Below are 26849 nucleotides of genomic sequence, written 5' to 3'. Positions count from 1 at the left end.
TCCATCCTTGATTTCACTGTATTGCGACAAACCCACTTTTTTGCCCCCTTCCCACCCATGTCAAATGATATAAGATAAGTGTAAGTAAGAAAATACAATAGCACAGCTTGTTAAGACTTTCCCAAAAGATGGTAGAGAGGTATTGCAGAGTGAGCGGAGAGATTACGGCTCAGTGACTTCAGATCTTTCCCTGCTGCTGCTGATTGCCAGTATTGTCTGAAAAGCATCCTGCGGGAGGCGTTCGACTCATGGATATTACACACAGACTTATTACCCTTGACAGAAGAAATGAGATGAAAAGAGAGAAATAATAGCGAAAGAGCTGCTACCTCGGGGTGGAATAACACCCAGCCTGCGGGAAGGCTGGCATTCCTCTGACTGGAGAAGATTGCGTAATTGTAGTTGTGCCCTTGTTGTGCGTCGGTCACCCGTCACAAGTCCTCCCTTGTGTGTGTTTGAGAGTATGGTCTATTTTGTGTTGATAACTTCTATAGTATGTACTTGCAGATGTTTTTTATTCTTGTTATTCACGTCTGTGTGTTGCGATTTCCAAGCAGCTTGCACTGATTCAGTGACCTCTCGTCTCTTCTGTCTATTCGCTTTACTTTCTTTTAGCATTAGGCTATCTTATGAATTCTGTATCATATCTCTGATTAAACTCAAAACAAAAGCAAATCCATTAATCACAACACACATTGGAAACTGCTGTGACTCTCAAACTGAATGACAGGCCTTTGATATAAAACTAACAAAATTAAGAGCGGTTTTGTCCACTTTGGGAATTTAAGTCCAATATTTTGCAAACATTTTTTGCTCTCTGTCCACTTCAGAGGGAAATATCTGTCTCCGTAGCTGCTAAATGCTCCACTGTGTTCACTAGCTTTGCACTCATTTTGTATGTTTGATGATGGGCAAGTAGCATTCATTTAATGTAATATTTATTAATGTAGTTTAAAGAATCTATTTCACAAATTAAATAGATAGCCCCTTGACAAAATTTTACTTAAAGGGTAATTCCGGCCAGTTTTATGTTACTCTTGATTGCTATAAATATGCGAGTACTTTCGATTGAAAAAAACCTGAACTGAATCAGTGCAGGCAACACGGGGCAGCTGCAGCTACGTGTACAAGCTTCCACTGAGCTCAAACAGCGGCTAATGGGGCAAGTTTTAGAGAGCCTTTGTGCCTCTTAACAGACACACAATGCAATTAATATGTCTGTACAACATGAACAGGGCCCTTACGTAACATCAAGGTGCAATTTCAAGTCAGACATTGTTTTAATTCACCTACCCTGTCTTGTTCTTGCCGGGTTAGCAGCTAGAGCTAGCTGCTAGCTGCTATTGATAAATGCGTTCAGCGAGGCTTTTGTGAAAATCATAAAGCAGCAGTTCCGTGTGTATTTGTAGATCATCCTTTTTGTGCGTGAATAATTTTCCGTCCTTCACACACATTTCATGTGTATAGGCTCCAAGATGCCTTGTTGGGTATCTGAGCCCAACCTCTGACCTCTGCTATGAGGAGGCATGTCAACAAAGGACGATAACAGTATCACGTTCATCTTTGCATTATTGAAAAAAAGAGCTATGATATGCATACTGCGGGCTCTTCTTACTGATGGTCTGAACACAAAGATATGCCAAAACATTCTGTCTGAATGTATTTCCTTTGGCATATTACTCATGCTTGTGTGAACACATCAGGAGGCTTGTGTGTTTCTTTCAGAGTGACACAGAGCTTTTTCCGTCCTGCATTAGGGACAGCAAGGGGATCTTCAACAGACTGTAGCTGGGATGTGATTGTTCAGCAAGAGGAAACATTCAGTTTGGATTTAGCTGAACACATTGTTCTCTCTGTAGAGCACATACTACTTCAACTAGACATGAAGTGCCTGGGATTTAGAGTTTTTAATTACTAACAATTATCTGTGTGTCTGCCCGCACATCAGAGTTGTATGCAATATGGCTTGCTATTAACTTGACTATGTATTAGCATTTGTGTGTGTATGCATGTGTCCATGCAGTGTTCACATGCCATGTCCCTCTACCAGTTTCCTAATTTTAACTGACATTTGCAATTTTACATGTATTTTTTCATGATTGTTGAGTCCTCCTTTACATGGCTGGCACAGAGCCCATTATGTAACCCATTAAAGACTTGTGGCTACATCAGACCATACTGTGGTCACCTGAGATCCCAAATGGAGAGCATACCTCTGGAGAATTACTGCAAATTCTGGCATAACAACACTCCTTCAAAACAATACAGATTCATATTCACACTTCTACTCCTACAAGTGCACACACGGTGACGATTATTTAGAATAAATAAAGCAGTCATTAAGAGGAGAGGCATTCTAACACATCTTAACAAACGTCACTACTCTGTTTCCATCTTGCTATGATCACTCGCTCGGTAAACATATGGTAACCATCTGGCCTGGCAGAACAGAGTGGGGCAGCACGGCTGGGATCCATGTACAGTAACAACATGGTTAACCCTTTAGAGCCATAATGGTGCGTTAAAAACTGTCTTTAGCTGACGCTTCTAAGAGCAATCTCTTTAACTGTGTTTGCATCTTGCTTACTATATTTGTCTTACAACTGCTTATGCTGTCTACTTTTCCAATACTACAGTCGAGTACTGCTTTAGTGTACCTCTTTGTACAGTACATTTTTGCTTTGCCAGATCTACTGTCTCTGTATCTTATCTGTCAGCGAAAACCAAAGCCAGTGTTCCTGTAGAGCTGCAGTGTGTTTAGGGAAGTGCCCTTCTTCGTGTGTCCCCATTTCAAAATAGATTTAAGTGTAGGGTAGGAGCAGCATCAAGGTCAGAGTTCCTGTCCCACTGCTCTAGTCAACCCTGAGACAAGTCACAGTTGATCCTAACTACAGTAGTCTGCACTCTGACAGACGGATCCAGAGAAAAAATGAATCGAATTAAAATAGAGAATGATGTTATGTATTTACAGCCTTAGTGTCAAAGAGTGGTCATTGACAGTGTTGTTGTAGTTACTTAGAATTACTTATGGGGGTGGCATAAACTATGCACTATAGCTTTAAGCAATTTTTGCACAGGATTTCCTTCATTAAAAATATGCATGGAAAAATCTTCACATAAAGTGAAAAGGATAACATTGAAACACATGTTCCACTCCCTGCCAGGAATTTAATTGAAGCAAAAGTTCCACATTTTGGAAAAAACTCTTAGTAGTGTTCCCGAAGCTATTCCCTTAAATATACAGTAAAATACCTATTTATACTAATACTTATGTACAGATATGTAGTAACTGAAAGGCATTGAAAGTTTAAGCGCATGAAAAAGCTTTGTTTCTGGCAGTGAATGTGGAATATGTGTTTGACCAAGCGCTGAAACCCTTCTGTCGATGTATCACAGAATACGACTTAGGTGCATTCAGTGACATCTTAATGGGGAGTCTTGCACACATTACTTCTTCTCTAGTGACAGTGTTGTGCCTGGAGCATCATTGAGGCTATGTAGCGGCCATATGGCAGACACAACTGGTGCACGTAAAGAGTGGCAGGTGCCTTATATAATCTCTCGCTACTATACATTCTAAAACAATAACCTACTGTTATATCATTACGATTATGGCCACGAAAGTAGTAATTCTGTAGTTTGAGACCCGAGGACATGACATGTCCAGGGAGATTTGCGGTGCAGTGACAATCACGAGGAACATAGTGACTATCATCCCGCAAGCGCACGCATGGAGAGAGCTGCTACAGTCAGTGGCTTGTAAGAGCTCCATCAGTTCCTCCCCTAGGGTAGACAGTGCCTTGCATTAGGAAGCAGGGAGCCAATGAGTCACCTTGCCTCAGTCCATCCTGAAAGCATTCTGCACTTCACTGTCAGCCGGTCCTGTAATTTCCTTGAATCGAGGTTAAGGATAGCTCAAGTGTAACAGTAAGGTGTTTTTGTTCATGTTTTTCAGAGCCAGTATTCGGTCCAGTGTCTACTCACGCAGTCCTGCAATACATGCTGGCAGCCCTGTATACAGTGGCTTGAGAAAGTTTACACACCTATGCTAAAGTTGATTTAAAAGATGAATAAAAAAACATCTTTTGGGACTTTCACATTTTTATTTTCATGGATTTCATGGATCCAGGACACTATGCATCAATGATAAAGTTCCCTTGGCGACTGGAATTCAAATAGCTCCATATCATTACATACCCTTCACCATACCTTGAGACAGGCATGGTTTTATTTCAGTTTGCCTAATAACTGGTTTGATTTGCATTGAGAGGTGATCTTATGGAAAGTTCCCCATGCCTATCTTTAGCTATGGTGAAGGGTATGTGATGATGTGGGGGGGGGGGGGGGGGGGGGGGGGGGGGGGGGGGGGGGGGGGATTTTAATTCCAAAGGCCAAGGGAACTTTATCAGGATGATAGTATCCTGGATCCAAGAAATAGATTTTCCTACATTTTTTAAATAAAGGCATTAAGATCAATTTCCAAAAACTGTTTTTTATTAATCTTTTTAACCAAATTTAGCATGGTTGTGTAAACTTTCTCAAGCCCCTGTTATTGCTACAATAGCAACAAACAGTTAAATCGAGAAAAAAATAAAAATAAAACAGCATTGATAACAGGGTTAAAGTGAAACTAGTCTTGCTTTGCCAGACCTCCCTTCACATGCTAGCTCGTTCTCAATGGCAAAACACACAGTAGTTCACCATAATCTACAAAAGAACAACGTCCATGTCCCTGTTATGCAGGTATTCCACAAGTACCCCTAGTCCAGACAAAGTCTCCCAGCTAATCCTGCCTTGGACTGACCACAGTTGAAAGAAAGAGTCATCTAGCTGATGGGATCTCACCTAGCTACTGTGCATGTGCGACTCCCAACAAAGATGGTATAGAAGTGAGACGTCTCACTCTGAAGCTAAAACAGAGACCCAAACACACAGAGTGAAAACAGGATCTGCAGCAATGTGCAATACAACAAAAACATGTTGTTTTTTGAAAATGAAACCATGTAAACCTATTCTGGTACAACCTCAAAATACTATTATGAACCTGAAAAGGTTCATAGGAACAGACAAAGAATGGAAATCCAGCGGAATTTCCAATGGAAAAGGAGAAATCCCAGAAGTGGAATGCCGTGAATATAGACTAAAGTGAAAGAGACTGTTTTCATTCTCTTGAAAATAACTCTAGTACAATGTTGAGCCTAATCCCACCTAGGGGCCTTTAGTTGCACATCAAAAGAGGTGGGTCATGAGTGTTGTGTTCATGCTCTGAGTAGGGTATTTACTATATATAATAGTTTGAGAAGAAAGGGGGAGTGAGGAAGGTGCCAGGGTAGCTCCTGGTGCTTTAAATGGTTTAAGATGGATTTCCTGGAGTGTGCGCAACTGCTCGCCAAAGTGGGCAAAATCTGAGAAATAAAAGCAATAAAGAAGTCATTTCAGAGTAATCCTCGTCGAAGCGGTGAGAAATTAGCCTTTCTTTGTAATTGATTATGTTGGGGTGTGTGCTCTGGCTGACAACTGTAGTTGTTTAGGACACCTGACACTGGTGCAACAGATGGTCTCCTGGTCTTTGTTCCAGTTGTGCGTGTTGTCAGTACAACAAAGTGACAAAGATGCAGATTAGATGGTGCCACAGCAGCTGCTGCTCTGTAAGCAGTTGCTCTTAAAGTTTATAAGTTGAATAACTGTGACCTATTACCAAGAAATGTTTCCAGATGTATTTGCCACACAGGTTTTTATAACCTGTATAGTGCTAGAATAGCAAGCTCAAAAGTAGAGTTTAATCTGTGCCTTCCAAAGTCACATTTAAGGAAATGTGGATTGAAGGAGCACTATGAGTTCCTGTATGGTTTCAGTGCAATTTCATTTTTGTCTCAAATCGTAGGCAACACTCCTTGATTTGCTAGCTGCCCGCCCCCTGAATACACTGCGAAAAGCCCCGTCTTGGGAGACAACACAGGGGTTGAAAACATCAAACAAATACTATGACAAACAATAAGTGTTATGCAATGGCACTGGAGGTTGGACCCAAAAGCAGACGCGACACACAGAAAATACATTAAATAAATAAATACAGTTAATAGTGCCACAGGCAAGGGGGAGTTGTGTCCAGTGGTGAGTGGTGGGTGCAGTGACTCAGTGTCTTTTGTTTGTGGCGTCCCTCAGAGTCCAATGAACAATTCCAACACCTGGCAAGCTTCCTTGCATCCAGAGAGAAGCAGGCAGCCAAGCAAGCAGGCAGGCGTAACAGGGAGCGCAAGCACAAGCAAGCGAGGCAGACTGAAGAGTTGATTGAGTAGCGTGTGTTGTATCTGTATGAACGTGTTTTGTTGTATTTGGCTGCACAGCCTGTGCCCCTAGCATTTGTTTGACATTTTCAACCCATGTTGTCTCCCAACACTGGGCTTTTTCAGTGTATTCAGGGGGCAGGCAGCTATCGGATCAAGAAGATGTCTACGATTTAAGACAAAAGTGAAATTGCGCTGAAACCATGCAGGAGCCCATAGTGCACCTTCAAGTTGATTTAATGAATATGAGGTAGTAGTCCAACTTAAACTATCCAAAGCGCTTTTACATACTACAGGAACCAGTCACCATTCTCTGAAGTACAGCAACTCAGGGTTCAGTGTCTTGCTCAAGGAGACTTTGATAGGGGACTGAAGGGCCATGGATCAAACTACCAACCATCCGATTGGCAAGCAACCACTTTACCACTGAGCCACAGTCGCTTCATTAGTCTAGCATCACAGCCAAATCCTCTACATAATTCACGTCGACGGTCTAGTTTTATTGGGGGTAATAAAGGTGCCAGGTTTTAACAAGGGGGATGATTGGTGGAGTTAAAAAGACAATATCACTGTTCTGCTGCAGTGAGTTGGATCTTTTTTCCCTGTCCATCAGAAAGAGAACAATGGCAAACAAAACAAAGTGATGCATCATGTTTAGCAGCTACCAAAAGCTATCACTGTCACTTTCCTTGACACATTTGTAAGAAAGAATACACAAACCTTCTCTTTTCCTGACCTTGCATTTTTTAACTTCTGTCTCTATCGCCCTAAAAGCAACCACAAAATGAAAGAATGTCACCGTCGCCGCAGGCAGCATGTGCTTTAAATTAGAAGCAGATTATGAGTAAGGAGCCATTAAATCCAAAGCTACTATCCATAGTGATATAAGGGTCGCTGCTTTCAGCCATTTCATAAGTTCACACCCTGCAAACGCTAAGAAGGGTGTCGCACGAAGGTGCAGAGGAATAAGAAACTGTCAGCAAAGTTAAATAGAGAGCAGTCCGCTTTGTCACCCTCAGAGCGAGGAAGACTAACTAGCACACAGAGGTATGACTATTGAAAATGCACTTTGAATATTACACATTATTACTTTTGGGAGAAATCTCTGACAAGGTGCAAGTAGGAGGCTTAATTACTACAATATATGACCTCCAATTTTTTCTCACTCTTTACACAAACACAATTAAGATGACACGTAACGAAAAAACAACATTAACGTTAATTTAACATTTAAGAAAGTGAACTGTGTTTTGTATGTCCCCTTTGTCCTGTAAGAAAAATACTACTTTAATACTACTAACTGCATATTTTTCAAATATAAAAATCTGTCAAATTGTCACTTTTCAGACTGTAGCCTTATGCTCTACCATGACATTAAGGTAATGGCCCCCTCTCTCTCTCTCTTTTAGGTGTGCTCAGCCTACCTGAGGGCCTGACTCTTCACAGGGACCAACAGCAGCAGCAGCGAGCGGGGAAGAGCGGAGAGGGCAACGCCTACAGTCAGTCTGAGCTGCGTTCAATTGAGCAGTGTTTACTGGCTACACGAGTGGGCAGCGTCTCTGAACTCAGTGAGTCATGTGTGTGTTTGTGCGTGCGTGTATGTGTGTGTGTGTGTGACGCTCTATCGTCGATGTGCCCTTGAGCAATGCAATAACCTGCCTGAGTGGAGCCACTCAGTGGACATCAGTGAGATTATTAAAACAATGCTGTGCGTCCAACTTTGTGGCAACAGTTTTTAGGACAATTTCCTGTTTCAACATGACAATGGCCATGTGCATAACGTAGCAAAGGTCCATCGAAAAATGGTTAGCCAAGTTTGGTGTGAAGGAACTTGACGTTCCTCTACAGAGCCCCGATCTCAAACTCATGATGCACCTCTGGGCTGAACTTAAGCACCGACTGCCGATCACCCAACACCATTACCCAAACTCACTGATAGGCTTCTTGAAAGCACAGGTGTTACTTACACCATGAACAATGGCTCTGTTATATTCAAGTGTCAACGTGAGTCATGACAGTAAGCCAGCATGCACAATAGCAGGATCCTGAAACTGGAAAAGCTAATTGGAATTCTGACATCATTCATTATTCACACCTGCGCTTATCCGACTGTGACAAGTCATAATATCTTCTGTGAAAAAGGTCTGCAATGTACATTCTCTAGTGGCTGATTGGAACAAAGCCACATATCTAGGTTCCACAATATAGAGGAAGCCTTCCTAGACGAGTGGATGCTGTCATAGCTGCCTATTAATTCACTTCAATTCAATTTTATTTATAGTATCAAATTATAACAAAGGTTATCTCGAGATATTTAACAGACAGAGTAGGTCTAGACCATACTCTATAATTAACAAAGCCCCAACAATTCTAGTAATTCCTCCAAGAACAAGCACGGTGTGACAATGGCGAGGAAAAACTCCCTTCAAGGAAGTAACCTCGGACAGACTCAGGCTTTTTAACCAGGCTTATTAATGTCCATGGTTTAAAAAAAACTTTGTTTTATCCACCGTGTGTGTGACTGTGACACTGCTGAAAAAGAGCATGCAAGTTCAAGGAATCCACCACTTGAAAACTGTGTGTGTCAGCGTTAGGTTGTGATCAATATGACTGAAAGCTATTAGCTGTTTTTTATTACTTACATAGTTGACACATGTTATTGTGCGCTGATATTCACTTACTTTTTGTTGAAAATGAAATTGTTTTTGGCTGTTTTAGCTGTTTATTGATCCCCCCGAGGGGAAAGCGGTAGTGCTTTTTAGCCATGATAGCAGCATGGGTGAAGGGCTAGCTATGTCGGTCTATCGGCCTACCACTTTTAGACTTAAAATACCTCATAGCAATTCTTTCAATGGACAGACATTCATGGTTCCCAGGCGATGACTTCTACAACTTTGGTGATCCCCTGACCTTTTCTCTTGCGCTACCATGAGGTTCAGGTTTGTGTTTCTTTTGTGAAATGACTCCAAAGCTATTTGATGGATTTCCATGGAACTTTGTGCAGATATTCATGGTGCCCAAAGGATGATTTCTAATGATTTAAGTCATTTCTTTCATTTTCTTTAGTGCCACCAGCAGGCTAAACATTTTACTTATCCAGTAAAATAATTCAACATCTACTAGATGGAAAAGAACATTTTGTGTAGATATTCTTGATAACTTCTGTGACCCCCCCCCATCCCCCAAACTCTTAATTTATAGCCCCATCATCCGGCCAAAATTATCATTTGTCCAATATTTTGGTTAATAACCAAATACCTGCAAAGCTAATGACGTCCCATCAGCCTCAGCTTCACTTTGTGCTTTGAGCTACATGTTAGCATGCAGACACTATCTAAGATAGTTAGCATGCTAACTCTTGCATATAACTCACTGTTTTGCCTAAGTAGGAGGAGAGAGAGGGGGGAAATGACATGCAGCAAAGGGCCGTAGGTCGGAGTCAAACCCGCAGCCACTGCCTCAAATAGTTAACCTCTATATAAGGGCACCCAATCTACCAGGTAAGCTATCCAGGCACCCTAAAGACTCTTTATTTTGATAGGTCTAATTAAAAAGTATGAATTCTAACATTAAAAGACATTTTGATGCAGGTTTGAGGTTGTGCAGCTCTGGTCAACTGCTCCTCCTCACATTTGGGTTGGATGACATTGGCTGAAACCAATAAGATTTTAATAAGGCACAAATATTATCCCGCTCTAACAGTAAACTACTGTATCATTATTCTGCTGTCCATGCATATGTGCACATTTAAATGAATGTAAAGCAGTCAGCGGGAACAACTCCGTTCTCTCTAATGAACCAGAGCATTTTTTCGAGCTTATAAGTTTGACAAGCAGTCCAAAAGTTAATTGTCTACCCACTCACAATGGACTCATTATGCAAAGAATAATGGGCATCTGGATGCTTTCTAAATATATTTATACATTACAATGTGATTTACATAGGCTTTAGGAGTCAGATTAATGTAATAATAGGTTTCCTGCATTATTTGCGAAAGGACACACTGATTATGTTTTACCCTCTTGTCCTTACACACAAAATGAGTTAATATACACAAGAGTTCGACAAAGCAAAGTTCAGCACAAGGCCTTCATTAAAGTTTCAACCTTTGTTTTGGAATAATCTTGCTGACAGACTTCCATATGGCCTCAGCAAATCTGAAGTGACAAGCTGTGCTGCAAGCCACTGACAACTTTGTGTTTACTCTTTTGATATAATCATAGAATCAAGTTTTGCTTCTTGGTTGCGTGCAATTCTGCAGCAAACTCATTCCAGAAAATGCATCAGAGCGCTGCAGTGTCCTCTGACAGACAACAAAGTATCTCCTAATGTGTATGAAAAATATTTTTTGACACAAAAAATCCCCAAAACAAACAATGGCAAAAGGGTCGTAGAGTCAGTTTCTGTTGTCATGGCATCAGGATGTCAAGACAAGGCAGGAAAAAACAATTTCTTTATATCTAGTGGAAACATTTATCATCAGAATAAACAGCAAACTAATTCTCCACCGTGTTTACTCCTGAGTGAGTTGGGAAGGGGGGGCAAATCCCCAGTTCTCTGTTCATTTTGTATTGATGAGGTAAAGCGAGGACTTATTCTGTTATGTTGACTCCGCAAACACACTCTGAGACAACAGAGCGGCCGATGGATAATAGAGGAGCATAGTCCAGCGGTAATGTTATCAGCTCTGGACTCTGGAGAGGAATTGTGTAAATAACTATAGGATTTACAAACAGACGCTGCTCAAGCCAAAAATAAAATAATAAATGAACAAAGTCATAAAGTGTGTGAAAGAGAACGAGATGGTTGCTCTCCTATATCTCTTGCTCTCTAGTATTTACAATAACATAAATACAAATGAGTAAAATTACCTAAAAGGGAAGGTTAGAGAGAAACACTTGAGTTTGTTTTTCTAAAATACATTTCATGGAATAAAATAACATCGGCCGCTCCACTGCCGCAACACACCGTCTTTAGAGCTGGCATTTAGACTGAATTTGAGAGGTTTGCTACTGATAGACCTCTTTGTAATTTCCAATTTTCTCTTCTGCGAAAGGCCAAATTAGCATATTTGAAATGACAGTCGTGAAAATACTGCAATGATTAGGACCCTTGGTGTGTCATCATCACTCAGTCACTAGTATGTTCCACACAGCGTTGTGTAACTGTACGTATGGAATTCAGCCAAATCTGTTCTCAGAGGTGCGATGGGTGGAGCATGCAAAATCCATTTAGGGCGCTATCTTGCACCCTGCGCCGCGTGGTGCCGACGCAAGTGTCTTTGCTATTTTAGGACCGTCCAGCAAATGTACCTGCGCCCAGCTTCGCACCCATGGGCGTGCTGGTCTTACAGGGATGTGTGTTCAGGTGAATTATTGGTGTATTGCTATCTTGAGGCAGTGGGAAGTGATCGCGCCTTTGACCAACAAACACCTGGTCCTAAGTCAATGGTGCAGCATTGCATTGTTATTTTAACAGTGCATTAGTAAAATGCACCTAGGCTTGTTGTCCACACAATGCTTGTTACACACAGGGAAGTGTGACAGCACACAGACATGCAAAAGATTACAAATAAAAATATTATGGTCCTAATCCGCCATCATATTAGCAATGAGCCAAGGTACACGCCTGGCTTTTAAAGGGAAAGGGAGATGACACACTGATTAGTTGATTGCATGTTACACCCAAAATACAAGAATTAATAAAGATACTAAGTACAACCCTTTTGAACCATGTGCCTGGTGAACTGGCCTTTTTTTACGTGATCAAACTGGCAAAAGTGGATTTAGACACGCCTGCGCCATGCGCTTCACGCATATCATATCATGATTTTGTTTCCTGTTTTATTTTGAAATCTGTCTTTGCTCTCTAGTCTTGTCTAGTTTTCACTTCCTGTCATTGGTTTTCCCGCCCTTGTGATTGTTTCCCCAGCCTAGTGTCACCTGTTCCTTATTTTGTCATCACCCTGTGTATTTAGTGTCTGTTCTGTCTTTGTATCTTGTTGGATTATTGTATGGAGTGTGTATGTGAGTGTCTCGGTATTGGCTACCCGGTTGGTCGCGGTGTTCCTGATGTTTCTGCCTGTTTTTGTTTTTGGATTTTGCCTGCTGTTCCAGGACACCTTTTTATTTGTTGGATTTCATTATAATAAATCCCTGAACTTACTCGCGTGTCTGCCATCTTGAACTTGGATCCTACATTCCCTGAAGCTCCATGACATATCATTATATTGTTAAAAATAGGGGCCATTGGCTTACTCCATATTTAAATCCATACAGCTGGCAAACATCCCAGTAACAAACTGACTTCACCATGCAAGTGGAAGTGTCCATTGGCATCAAACCATACAACCACCAGCAGCACCATGCACTGGACCTTTCTCCTGTTTGACATTTTAGGAAATAATCTCTTCTTGGCGATAGTTAGATGAGAAGGTCAATATCAATATCAGACATGAGCGTAGTATCCATCTTCCCATCTAATTGTATTGAATGTTAAACGGGTAGAAGAAAACATAAAACTTCCATAAAGCAGTAGAGGTCAGATTCAATAATTCAAAGTTTCAAGGTTTTCAAGAGCCTAATTCCCCCCCCATAATTCCACATCCATAGCCTTTCAGAGGTCAGTAAAACTCAACTTTCTGTTGCAAGGTATTTAATCTTGAAATCCTCCACTGTGAATCTGGCAGCCTGACCATGCAGCAAGCTGTTGGAGTTGTCAGATGACGCTAACAAATACTGCACTGCATAGAAAACAAAAACAGACCTTAACTACGTAAAAGCCTACTAAGCCTTGCTAGACCAATTCAATTCAATTTTATTGAAATCATAATGAAAGTTATCTCAAGACACTTTACGGATAGAGTAGGACTAGACCACACTCTATAATTGACAAAGACCCAACAACTGTTATATATTATTCCCCAAGAGCAAGCATTTAGTGCCGCTGTGGCGGTGACCAGGGAAAAAAATGTCCGTTCTGGATTTACTTTTACTATTTACCTTTGCATTTCACAACTGTATTAACTCCACTTATGGACATTTGCAGCTGGAGTTCCGACTTGACATTTCACGTTCATTATGGCTTTTTAAATTGTATTACCTGCAACTATATTTAGCAGTAAAATAATAATGCTGGAATTAATAATCAATTTTTAGCCTTACGTTTCACAGTAGGTTCTTTATCATACATTATTAGTTATTAATGCTGTTTTTAAAAGCACTGGAATATCATTATTTATTATCATAGGACTCGAGGCATAGAGCACATTTAGCCACAGGAAGAAAAAAGGCTGCTGGAGCTGGTCAGGAATTTTGATCTTTCTTTCTCTTTTCACCTCATCTGATCCTTTTAATATGTTGTGCTTTATTCTCGAGTCTAGTATGATTTGAATCAGGACTGAAGATACTGCTACAGCCATCAATACTGTCAATACCAGTAATACCTTTCAAAGATCAGTTTGTTGGCAGCAGTAAGAGCGTGCCGATGGCTATATTGAGCTGAAGATAGCCCTTATACTTGAATTCTACAGATTGGTATCTAATAAAAGTCTAAGAATCTTTTAGCAAATGCAAGGAAGGATTGTCGAAGGTGCGCTGTGCCTTCTTCAGTATGTGTAGTGTTCTTTTCTGTATATTGTCTTCTAGAGCAATAGTTGCGCTAATTGTTTAAATAAAAAAATGTAATCGCAAAAAAAGAATCTTTTAGCAAATTGAACAATGGAGTGTGTTTACATGTAGTGTTGCATAGGTTAAAATAGGTTTTGATTTATAGGCTCAAAGGTGGAATCATGTCATTAAATCTTAACGTTAAATGGAATCAACTGAGGCTAAAACATAACGTTTTCAAAGGGGTAACAAAAGCAACATGCTATCAATGAGGAGCAACGAAAAGATTACTACAATTCAGTGTCTGTATCAGGCCTGCATGATTAATCGTAGCAAAATTGCGATCTCAATTCACCCTGTTCACGATTTAATATATTCTTTTTAAATAAATTTTTTTAATGACTTTGATTGTCATTTAATTTCACGAGCCGACTGCATCACAAACGCTACTACTTTCTTCTGTGAGTTTTAAACAGACTGTATATAATAGCTCTGCAATGCTCTCCCTTCTCTTATAATAATAATGTATACTTTCTTCATTGAAGCCTCTATGTTTACAGGCTTGTGGTGATGCCCAATGTGCTGTAGGTGCCAAAAAGCTATATTTGGTAGTGACAATTTGTTTTGTTTTTTCATGGTTCATGTCTGCAATAAACATCACACTTCGTGAGAAAAAGATCGTGGAAGAGAATTGTGATTCATATTTTTCCCCAACTCGTGCAGGCCTAGTCTGTAATCCATAAGGACATGTGGAATCAACGTAACAAGGATGTACATCACATCTGACTTCCTCACTCCACATCATACATACCATTCCTCCTCTAATAAGAGGAGGAATGAGACCTGAGACCTGAGACCTGAGAGTGAGAGCTGTCACCAGACTACTTGACAAACCACCCTACCCTGATTACTGCAGGGACGGTGTGTGTTTGTCCGTATCCCAGATTATAATGTGTGACTTCAGAGTCCACATCATGTGAAGACATTCTGAAAGTTAAAGTAGAGATGATGAGGAAATATTGCTTAAAGCGTCATAATCAGATTGTAGACAGACTATGAGTCTGATACTGCTCCATTGGGCTGTGATTATGGGACGTGTTTCAACCTAGCCAAAAAAGAAAATGCCTCTGCACTCAATGGGATAGACCCTCAACCAATCTATCAAGTTTGTGACATATGTTGAACTTTTGCCGAATCCCGTGGGAAGGATGGCAAAAACATCTTTCTGACAAACGCGTTGATTGCGCATCTCTGTTCCTCTTTTAAAATGAATGCTCTGTCAATGTCTTCAATAACAGATGTTATGGCAGAGTCTACACATCTCAATTCTCCAGCAGCGCTCTTTGGTGACGTGGTGGATTCCGTAACTGTTGATCATCTGTCAATCAGCGTTTAAAACCCGCCCCGGTGATCTTATTGGTCCAAACAGCTCTGGTTGGAGCATAGTTGCTCTACAACGGATCAAGTCTAGACCAAACTTCCCAAACCCAAAATGTTGTTGGCGGGGCTAAATTCGGCTGGCAAACTTGATTCCTTTAAAAGATTCGGGTTATTCTGAGTCACTCGCTAAACAGATCCGGGTTGTGCAAGTCACTTGAGTCATTATTGATCTACAGGCGAGCAGAGACGGGGCGATTAAATTCATTTCTTGATTTCATTATTTGATTTTTTGTAACTAGAGCTGGGCAATAAATCGATATTTTATCGCTATTGTGATATGAGACGAGATATCATCTTAGATTTTGGTTATCGTCATATCGTAATAGGGCATATATGGTGTCTTTTCCTTGTTATAAAGACTGCATTACACTTAAATTATGTAATTTTCTGAACTTACCAGACTGAGGCAAGCTAGCAATGTTTCAGACTGTCTGCTCAACCTGATTACATTTTAGCGTAGCGTAGTAGTTTATACACCAGACCTACAGTAGGCCTAGCTAGGCTACACGCAGAACATTGTATGTTATTTTAGAAGTGAAAGTAAGGTTTTTGTTGTGGATTTGCATTATCCTGAGCTCGAGGAGAGGCTTTACTCCTTCATTTGCTACAGATCCACTCATAGCCGACTGACTAGCATCAATTTGACTTGTGGAGTTGTCAATGCCTAGGAAATTCTGAGTTATAAAGTTTTTGGCAGCTAAGATGGCTAAGACTAGTGGTAGCTAATGTTGCAAGAGGTTTGTGTTTGGCCCTGTTCTCATTTTAGATTGAATTTTAGTAGGACTCAACCAATCTGAGTTAATAATACTAACAACTCGCGATTCATGAGTAAATATAAAGACTTGGGTTAAAGATCTGAGTGACTCACGACTCAAACAGGTTTACTGGTATCCGGGCTAGAGGAAATACTCTTTTAGTGAGATTTCCAGCTGTTGCTGCTCCTGTCTTTGTTTCTATCTCAGTGAGTCTTTTCTCATTAACTGTGTTCGATTCATATGGAACAGCTTCTTAAAGACAGTGTTTGTGCCCCCCTTGTTATCTGATATGGGTTTTAGTTGGTAGCTAAAAGCGCTGGCTGCTTTGGAATGGACTAAACTAATAGCGGAAGAACAGCTAAGCATCTTGTCGCGTCAGGATGGCCACGGGCGACCGTTGAATGTACTCACGGCCGCATAGCAGCAAATAATTTAAACAGAACACAGTGATAATGGCAGCAGGTGCAGTGTGCAGCAAGCACCCATTCATCAGTACCCTAAGGAAAGCTGGTTACTGCATATTCATAAAGGCTTGAATATAATTGCTCCGTCAGAAAGTAATCTAAAGAGTTAATCTGTACATTTCCAAAGAGTATACTTTCTCTCTCACCATTAAACAGCCTTCACAAGTCTCTTAACTAATGAGCAGTTTGGTTGTTATGTGGGTGCTGCATTGTCTCATAAAAATCCCTCTTAAATCAAAGCATGGCCTTTAAATGCTGGAGACTTTTCTAAGGGGATTTTAAAGCTTTGAAAACAAGGAAAGCATTGCCCCGCTGCTATAAGGTAATCACTGAGATACCTGAGAAGCAGGATCTGCTTCGTGCGTCCTCCACGTCTCCTCTTGTTAGCATAAAGAATTAATTACCCAGGATGAGCTATTGATTAAAGGCTTGTCTCTTATAATGAAAAGGCTATCGACGTTTTAGCTTATTAAACTGCTGTACTTCTGTCCGTCCTCCCTCTGTTTCTTGGCAAGACACAAAGACTCCTTGCGTCTTCGTGCTGATACGTGGTCACTGAAAACAACGAGTTAACCCTTTTTTTATTTCTGCGTACACCTGCTGAAAAAGCTGCGGTTACATCGCTTCATGTGTTAAGCTGCTGCTACTTTGCTACTGTTGCACTCTTTCTGTGTTAGAAATAATCTCCCTGCTCAGCCCTGGCAACATCCTCTGCAAGCATAGGAAATGTCACAGGCCGGCATAAATAAGACATGAGAACTGGCTTGTTGCTGCCCACCTCAGCTCCCCTTACCATGCTTTAGAGGGCACTGTCACAAGCTTATTCGTATTCCCATTGGTACAATTAAGAGGAAAACGCAGGGGGTGTAACAGTTAGCAAGAGACTTAGCTTAAAGTTGGGAGAGGTCTAATTATTCCAGTGTTGATATTTCATTGCATCAGGAGATGTTGTCCAGCACATTTGTCTATCAGCACAGCTCCACTGTTACCATATAGTTACTGTTACCAGACAGTTGGTAGATTGACTGTTTTTTTTGCTCTCGCCTCTCACATTGTCAAGGCTTAATGGAATCTTGGCAGGCACCAAATAGAGCAATTTTGATGCTAAACAAACCCTTTTGTCCACTGAAATGACTGTTTGTTCAGTGTATTGTATATGAACACATACAGTATAGTTCATTTAGAACGGGGAACCAAGTGCCATCGTGCTCTATTGCTTGTTTTTACCATGAATAGTATCAAATTGACCCGAACAACCTAAGTGTTGTTGTTTTTATATCTACCCCGCTTTAGAATTTTATTACATTTTCTCATAGTGCAGTGGGTCTAGATGGGAAGGAGAAGCGACAGCAGTCAGTGAAATGGGATTGGAGTCCAGGCTTTAATATTACAGCGTGCTCATACTCAGACTCAATAACTACGTTTCTTGACTATCTGTCTGGCTCTGAGAGAAACTTGAAATTAATTTCTTGATTTATGATTACCTGTAACTAGAGCTGGGCAATAAATCGATATTATATCAATATCGTAATATGAGACCAGATGTTGTCTTAGATTTTAGATATTGTCATATATTAATATGGCTTAAGTGTTGTCTTTTCCTGGTTATAAAGACTGCAATACTGTAAAATTATGTCATTTTCTGAACTTACCAGACTGTTCTATTATTTGCCTTTACCCACTCAATCATTATATCCACATTATTGATGATTATTTATCAATATTCTCATTGTGTATACCTTTTGTGAAAGCACCTATAGTCAACACTACAAAATCCTTGCGGTATTGATATTGAGATATTTGGTCAAAAATATGGTAATATTTGCTTTTCTCCATATCGCCCAGCTCTACCTTTAACTGTTTTTTCTGTTTCGATCAATTTTGTCCCTTAACTATAAAAAGGGGCTACAACATGCTTTTCCAAGAACTGTTAACTTTCTTTTAAACCTGCCTGGAGAACATTCAACATTTAATTAGCAGAATCCTCTCAAGCTTTGATTGTTTAAGCCCAACTGAATGACCTTAAAGTACTGACAAATTAAACAGAGGAAAAAGCTTGGAGTAGCTAATGTTTGACCATAAATATTCATTCTCCACACAGTACAGTCCTGAGCATGCTCATTCTCCTGCTCTCCCCCATGAGCTGCACAGACAGGACTTGCATGAACCCTGTCTTTTTCCTGACTGGGGTGCAGGGAAACTCTCAATTTCCCCTGACAGAGTGAGCTCTAAGGGGGCTGGAAGAAATTAGGGTGATTCTTTTAAAGGCAGTGTGCTCCAAATGTTCCTGCCTTTTCGTCCTCATGCCTGAACATGAAGTCCATTCTCATTGCTCATGTTCCTTTTGTATTTCCGTGTGTGTGTTTGTGTGTGTGTGTGTGTGTGTGTGTGTGTTAGGTGACCTGGTGTCCCGGGCCATGCACCACCTACAGCCGATGTATATGAAGAACCACAACAATGGGACGCCGATCCACCAGAAGAGCAGCGTGATCCACTGGGCGCCTGAAGCGATCTACACGCTGTGTTACTTCATGCACTGCCCCCAGATGGAGTGGGAGAACCCCAATGTTGAGCCCTCCAAGGTTACCTTGCAAACAGAGAGGTGAGAAGCAAACATGTAGATAAAATATAAAGAGGAGGCGCTCCAAATTCCTCAACACCGAATCCACACCTGAAAATAGTCCTACTTACTGTTAAAGGGTTTTCTAAAAACATAAAGTGCCGAGCTGGAAGGATAAGTTTTGAGTAGGGCTGCACAATTATTCGCAGTTTAATAGAAATCACAATATGGAATAATGCAATATCCAAATCACATATTTGTTAAAGGCCAAATATGTGTCAAACCGTTCTAAAATAAAGTATTGTGGCGCAACAGAGCGTCCTTGCCTACAAATCGTATACCATAGACTAAAGAAAAATAATAATAATATATACATATACATATATATATATATATATATATATATATATATATATATATATATATATATATATAGAGAGAGAGAGAGAGAGAAAAAATCTTTGTTTGGTACAGATCGTTGCAAAAAAAATCACACTTCAGTTTTATATATATATACTTTTTTTTTGTCAATGAAAATAAGAAAAATTATACAAAAATGATCATTCCCTCCAATATCATGAATGATATCGCAATTGCAATTTCTTATAAAATAATTGCAATTAGATATTTTGCCAATGTAATGCAGCCCTAGTGTTGAGTCTGATGACTTGTCGGTCTTAAATAAAAAAATAAAATAAAAAATTACACAACCCTTCACACCCTTGTGTTTGACTCTTAGGGCGCTGAGAATGAAACGCTAAAAGTAATATTAGACTGCAAAAATTCCTTAACATTTATTTATATATTACTATACAGCATGCAGCAGGTAAAAGTAGCAACAGTAAACCATAACATGATATACAGTAAAATCAAAAGTAATGAAACATTGAGTGAATCACAAAAAAAGTCTAAACTAAATGTGTAGTAACTGACTGAAATATAAATGTTTTCACAATCCAATCGAGGTGAAATGTAACAGGAACATCTACTAAAGAGGTAATAATGTACAGTGCAGTTATAGAAATTTTGTTTATGTTGTAAAATGTCAGTTGCATCATCTTTTGAGCCGGGAGGTTTTTTAGAACAAGTCAAAGTAATAGAATGTCCACAGTTTGGGGTAATGTTCTTTCTGTAGAGAAGCGCCGAGATAATTCTGCTGTGACTGTACACTTTTGCAGACTTTTTATTATATGTCTGGCTCTCTGTGCTCACCCCTGAAACGGCCCACCAGATCTTTTTACTCTGGAAAAGGAGGGATAGTTTTATACAGGCGAATTGGTACTTATTGGCTACTTGAGTGAGCCCTCTGGGTGACCCGAGCAGCGCTGCAGAAAGATAATTTCCGCCACTGACATAATGGGACACAATCAGCCAGCAGCTGTGGGACCATGTTGGTGACTTATGCATGAAAGACATAAAGCTAAGGCAAAGTTTCCATGGTGTTAATTCCCCTGATTCTTGATCATGTCGTTTTTTGAACACTTTATAGTTTCCCCCACGTCAGGAAAGCACAGAACAGTACTCACAATCTTTACAATTTCTACTCATGAAACACTTTTTATGAGCTCTTACTTTTTCTTTCTTTTTTTTTTTTACCTCATCATGTTCCACTGTAGCCCGTAAACCTCAAGCTGTTTCCTGCATTTTGGTGGAAACCCCTGTCAGCATGCGGCAGAGGTGGGAAAGCTGCTGGCATTTGAGCTGTAGCATTCCTTTCTCTAGCTGGGGCTCCGGACTGTTTCGCCTGCAGTGGACCAAGTTGTCAGTTATTGTGTGTCCCAGGTCTCATGTCTGCTTTCTCTCAAATCAGTTCAGTAATGAAAATCACATGAATGTTGGTTTGTTTTAGTCACACGCTTGGGAATATATTGGAAGGACCTAGACCTCGAAAAGCTTGTTCAATGTTTCTCATGTGTCCTTGCGAGGGAATGCCTTGCCATTCTACGTTCCTTGCCTCTTGATTTGGCGTTGTGTGCAGCTTGAATGAATTCTGTGGAGCCAATGACGTCAGGTGGGCTGTAAGGTCAGGCCCCTTTGAAGCGAGTAACACAAAAGGGTTTGCATTTTCTTAGCCGATCAAACAATCCTTAAAAGGCCCTCGCTTTAACTGGGAGTAGCATTGATGAGTAAATAATTAACACTGAGTGACATATGTGGGCCGATCATGTGTAAAAGACAGTCCAAGCATCAAGACGTCCTTTGTAAAGTGATGTGCTGGACATTAAATACCAGCGGACGATCCCAAGTGTCATCACATACACAGCCTAGATATACAGTATGACAGCTCATGCAAAACACATGAGCAGCTTATCTTCAATAGCATTCAAGCAAACTGTGTCAAAGACACCAAACTGATTGTTAACGCTATGATCCGAAGTCTGTTTAATACAACTAGAACGATACATACTATGTAAATCACACGGACGCAGGATGAGTAGAGGCGGAGAGGTAGATAAGGGAAAGAAATTATTCCAAGAACATGTGGTCTCCCCGTCCTCCCTTAACAGATTTTCTCTCAATGAAACTGTAATTGTGTTTTCTTTGTGCGACCAGCTGTTCTCCGTCGGCTCTGGTGTCAGGATCAACCGCGTGACGGTCATTTCCTGCCTCTGTCTGTCTTACCCCCATGGTGTGCATCATTTTGATTGTGTGCAAACACATTAGAAGGAGAGCAATTACTTTCCCTGTATTGTGCCAATACATGTAAGGCCTTGTGAATGCTATAACATTGCAATGCATTTTAAGCCATATAGAAATTATCGCGCATATGTTGTAATGCACTATTTAGGTTTACATTATAGCTATGGCCTTCAGCAGAGTATTATAACACCACTCTAATTTTGATGGTTGTGGTCTATAATCTATGATCTTGCTCAGTGTAGGTTTTCTGACATCAAAGTGTCTCTATGTGTCATACTAGTCTTTCATTTCATCTTCTTGACAGAGTTCATCCTGTTCTCAAGCATCCACAAGAGCTGGCAAGAACTCTAAAATAACATATGCAAATTCTGTTTTAGGTGGGTTTTCCTAGGAAGTGCCTGGGCACACTTAAGTAGGCTACTGAGTAAAGTTGAGTGCGAGTCTCTGGTGGCCAGAACATGTGCCTCTATCTCCCCCTACAGGCCGTTCATGGTTCTACCGCCTCTGATGGAGTGGGTGCGCGTGTCTGTGGTTCACACCGAACACCGACGCAGCTTCTCTGTGGACAGCGATGATGTTCGGCAGGCTGCCCGACTCCTGCTGCCCGGAGTGGACTGTGAGCCGCGTCAGCTCCGGTACGACTGTAGGCTATGTGCTTGCCAGTGGGCTGCAGAGCGTGCACCCAGCCTCTTCATGTGCACATAAAAGCACCAGCAGGCACATATGTGAACTTGCACGCAAACTCACATATCAACAACATGAGCATCCTCCACATAGTGTTAAAAACAATAAGGTTGTCCCAGTGTTCAGGGGAACTATGATGAGTCAAAACATTAAGCTTGCACTGTGAATCCCTTTGTGTGCTTCGCCCCTTTAGAACAGATGACTGCTTCTGTGCCTCGAGGAAACTGGACGCCGCCTCTACTGAAGCAAAGTTCCTGCAGGACCTGGGCTTCCGTATGCTCAGCTGTGGACGCACAGACCTGGTGAAGCAAGCTGTCAACCTGCTGGGGCCCGATGGTATCAACAGCATGAGTGAGCAGGTTAGAAACACAACAAATGTTTTAAATAATGAAAACACACACACACACACACACACACACACATTTATCCAGCCTGTGGAACCACAAGATTTTCAGACTTATGTTATGACTATCAAACCTTATTCTGACATATTGTTTTCCTACAGCCTTCCTCTGCATTATTTTACAACTACCAGCTCCAGTACAGTAAATCATCAGGGGAATACTACAAGTGTAATGAGAAAATCAACATTTAGTTTGGGGCTGATCTCAGCAGAAACTTAGAGTAACACCTTGCAATAAGGTACAACAAAAGTAGGTAGTCAATGATTAACATGTGATGAACGATTGATGACCAAAGTGTTAGTGAATTGACTGTGATTCAAGCACTAGTGATTAGTTACTGTTAAACATACTGGTAGTTACTGTTAAATGAATGAGTAACAAATGATTAGTTAAGCATTCACTACCATTGGTACTGGGTGGTGGTTAATCATTAACAAATGATTAGTTAAGCATTCCAAATGCACATTAAGCAATCATTAACTAACTACTTGTTTGTGTACCTTATTGCAAAGTGTTACCCAACTTTCAAATATCCCAGTCTAGTACTGTATGTTTTTGCCCAGAAACAATATTGATTCATATGGTATTTAAAAGATCAATTGCAGAATATTACTCTCATTAGACTCAAGGCGCCAGGAGTGGAACTGTCAAAGATACACGCCTGCTTTGTTCTACTTTGTAACAGTTTAGAGCAAAACATATAACCAGATGTGGAGCCAGATGTGGAATTCAGGGCTTACCCCAGACCTAGGGGGTCGGGGGGCATTGTGCCCTATGGAGGTTTTATATTCTGCTTATTACAGTATTTTATAAGCCATTTGATAAGGAAAGGCCTACAACCATGTACATCATTTGGGAAACACATGATGGTTGCCAAGAAAAAAACACTACAGCCTCTGAAAGTTGGCCCAAAGATGCAGTGCTTTTAATGACTAAATAACTAAGTGGAATAATCTGGGTTTTGATTATGCTATTTGATTGTGATGATTTAATAAAATTAAGAAGTGTATCATTAACGTCTGCTCTTGTTCTCTGTACCTGCGCTAGGGGATGACGCCGCTGATGTACGCCTGTGTCCGTGGAGACGAGGCCATGGTACAGATGCTGCTGGATGCGGGAGCTAATATTAACAGTGAGGTCAGTGCTGATTAAGGTTTTACTGCCATTCTGGTTTAAACATGGGCAAGATCAAAGTCAAACAAAGGGGGGATTATCTTTAACCCTTGTGTGGTCTTCCCGTCGAATATGAAAAAAATGTTCTTTTTATTACCCAAAGTAACATGATTGATTCCACACAACACTCTTTGGCAAGTCCAAATCTCTACTTTCATTCATTTTGGGGCAAACATTATGGTATAATTTCCTATAAATGATGTTTATTGACCATAAATTCCAAAAACAATTGTAAAACTAAAGTTAATAAGTTAGTGTTACATATTGTTAAACATCAAAAGTGACAAAAATTGAAAAAAAGGGTTGAAAAAAGGTACAAAAACGTAAGAAAAGCTTCAACAAAAGATGTCGATTTTCAATTTTGACGGGAAGACAACACAAGGGTTTAAATATTTTTTGCAAGTAGCATAACCAATGTGTGTGGTATTGAATTGGAGAAAACCAATCATGTTGTCTCTCATGTCCCCTTCTTTGTCCTCTCCCATGTGTTGTGGTGTTAATTGTTTAAGAGCTGGAGATCATGAGGCACTGACTAATCCGCCACATTCCAGGATATGTAGCAGCTTGCAAACAGATGAAAAAAATTACACGTGCAACAAAACTCACTTGCATTTGAGAATTTCAAGCGTAAAACATGACTCAGATGTCTGTTGCTGAGTCATTGTTTCTCTGTCAGGGAAAAAAAGTGATAAAGATCGGTTGACTTAATGCAAACTGAATTCCTCACAGAGCCTGCAGAGGAATGAGATGGCATCCCTTTTTTTGACTGTGCAGACTTCAGAGTGATAGTTCAGTTAAAGCCTCATGATTCTGGTCTTCATGAGTCACCGACAGCATGTCCCATCAGCCATTGTGCCAGAGTTTTATTTGCAGTCCACTGCATTCATGACCCCTGGCCAAAGCATAAAGCACACTCGGAGATAAAAATACCCACTTTCATATTGTTTTTATGCATCTGGTTTTGAACCCGGTGAGAATTTGAGACCAATTTTGTTTGGCTCTGATGTTCCTTTCAACAGCTGGGCAGCTTTAAAATGATTCATGCTTAAATCCTCTCAAAGTTAGAGTCATGGGTAACACTTTAAAATTTAGCCTGCTATTAACAATGTAATTTTGTTGTATGAATCAGGTACCAACAAAATGCTGACCTGTTCCTTCTGGTACTAAAATGTGGAAGAAAACAAGATGGAACAAGAGAGTAGACTAGGAGGAGGAGAAATACATATTACTGTATTTGTAAATACGGGGTATCTACAGTATACAATATTGAAAAGTTAATTTGGGAAAATGGTGTTAACAACACTGATATTCTGCAGAAACCTGAACTCAGACGGAGAGGTTATTGAAGAACATAAGATATAGGGCTTATGTTCCCAGAATGCAGGCAGGAGTACTTGCTGGGGTACAGCAATGAAGTTTTAGGGCACCAAGCTCAAAGGGGAATATATCTTTAAATACCCAACGTGTCGACCATTTATAAAGCACAGCGACGTACTAACAGCAGACTTACAGGTCAAGGCCCTGACACACCAACCAGATAATTGTACGTCCGACAGTCTGGCGAGGTCAGTGACTTGAGTCTGGCGAGGTCAGAATGCGGGCACTGCCGTCAGTTGGACTCAAATGACCAATCTGATTGGTCGAGTGCTAACACGGAAATGACGAGTGGGATGAGTGTGACTAGAGTCACAAAATCTGACAAAAATCTTTTAAACTGACCTTTGCCTGAAACTAAGACAGATTCAGCAACTGCACGGCCTATTTTCCCCTTAAAATGTTTTCAGAATCACGCTTCGGTGGACTATTTTTAGTAAAATATGAGATTGTATTCAGAACAAGCCATGACAGTATGGCTTTGAATTTCCCTAAAAAGCCGTCGGGTTGGTGTGTTAGCCCCCTTAAGCGCCCACTGCATGAGCAAATCCTACCTACATTCTTAAAGAACACAAAATACACATTTTTTAGTTTCATTCATTGACAAACATTAGTGTGGAGTTCTGCAGAACATCAGTGTTAAACCATTTCACCCAAACTTCAGTTGGCTTTCTAGAACCTGTACCTGCATGCATCTCTCCTGCCTGCTACCCAGCCTCCTTGTTACCAAAGCAGCCTGAGGAAATGATGTCCTTTTGTGCTTTGGTCCCGTGTCTTCTGTATGTCACGCTTTCATTGGGCTTAGTTATTCATTGCAGCCTGACCAGAGAGACGAGCCTTAGAGAGGTCAGGTCAGATCCCTGTCAGAAAAAAAAGATCAGAGAGGAATCATTAGGATAAGTCCTAACTATACGGATCAATCCATGGTGTTCATTAGAAGGCGAACAAAGTGACAGGATGCCCTGTGCAGCCCCAGGGTTCCTGGTTAAATACTCTAGTTTCTCCTGTAAACTTCCTTCCCTCCCTCTCCTCCCTGCAGCTGATTGTCTTGTGCTCCTTAGGCCATGTAGTAGTTTTAATGGCTTCGTTATTTCTCTCCCTCACCTTTCTCACTCCTACCTACCCAACCCACCTACCTGTGTCCCTTCCCCAGGTGCCAAACTCAGTGCACAAGCACCCCTCAGTCTTTCCTGAAATGCGGCAGGCGACGCCCCTCACTTTCGCGGTGTTACACGGACATGTACCTGTGGTGCAGGTAGTGACATCCTCTCTCACCTGTGATTCTCTCATCATGGCCTCTCATTGTGCTTCAGCTCATGGTTGGTCATCATTGTCGTTTTTGTCATCAAATTTTCTTGGTGGGGATGATGATAATGGTTCTCCATTAGGAGTGTTCGCCTGTCTCTCTTTTTTTCATTTGATGCTGTATGTGTGATGTACAAATTGTGTTTTGTATCTTTA

General features: G+C 40.7%; 1 protein-coding gene across 2 annotated transcripts in view; it reads left to right on the top strand.

Moving 5' to 3' along the window:
• The window catches only part of btbd11b (BTB (POZ) domain containing 11b), a 77868-nt gene that overhangs the window by 41135 nt on the left and 9884 nt on the right, over nucleotides 1-26849 (top strand). Inside the window, exons 2-7 of one of the 2 annotated variants that reach the window (XM_034878338.1) lie at nucleotides 7697-7855; nucleotides 18951-19155; nucleotides 22236-22388; nucleotides 22631-22796; nucleotides 23889-23978; nucleotides 26542-26643. In XM_034878338.1, the coding sequence (XP_034734229.1) occupies nucleotides 7697-7855; nucleotides 18951-19155; nucleotides 22236-22388; nucleotides 22631-22796; nucleotides 23889-23978; nucleotides 26542-26643 (875 nt within the window). The remainder of the gene's footprint in view (nucleotides 1-7696; nucleotides 7856-18950; nucleotides 19156-22235; nucleotides 22389-22630; nucleotides 22797-23888; nucleotides 23979-26541; nucleotides 26644-26849) is intronic. The other variant, XM_034878339.1, reaches the window with a different exon arrangement.

The sequence above is a fragment of the Etheostoma cragini genome, chromosome 8, assembly GCF_013103735.1.
Source record: "Etheostoma cragini isolate CJK2018 chromosome 8, CSU_Ecrag_1.0, whole genome shotgun sequence".
Lineage (NCBI taxonomy): Eukaryota > Metazoa > Chordata > Actinopteri > Perciformes > Percidae > Etheostoma > Etheostoma cragini.
Note: the sequence above shows the minus strand (reverse complement) of the source record. Positions and strands in the feature narration are given on the sequence as shown.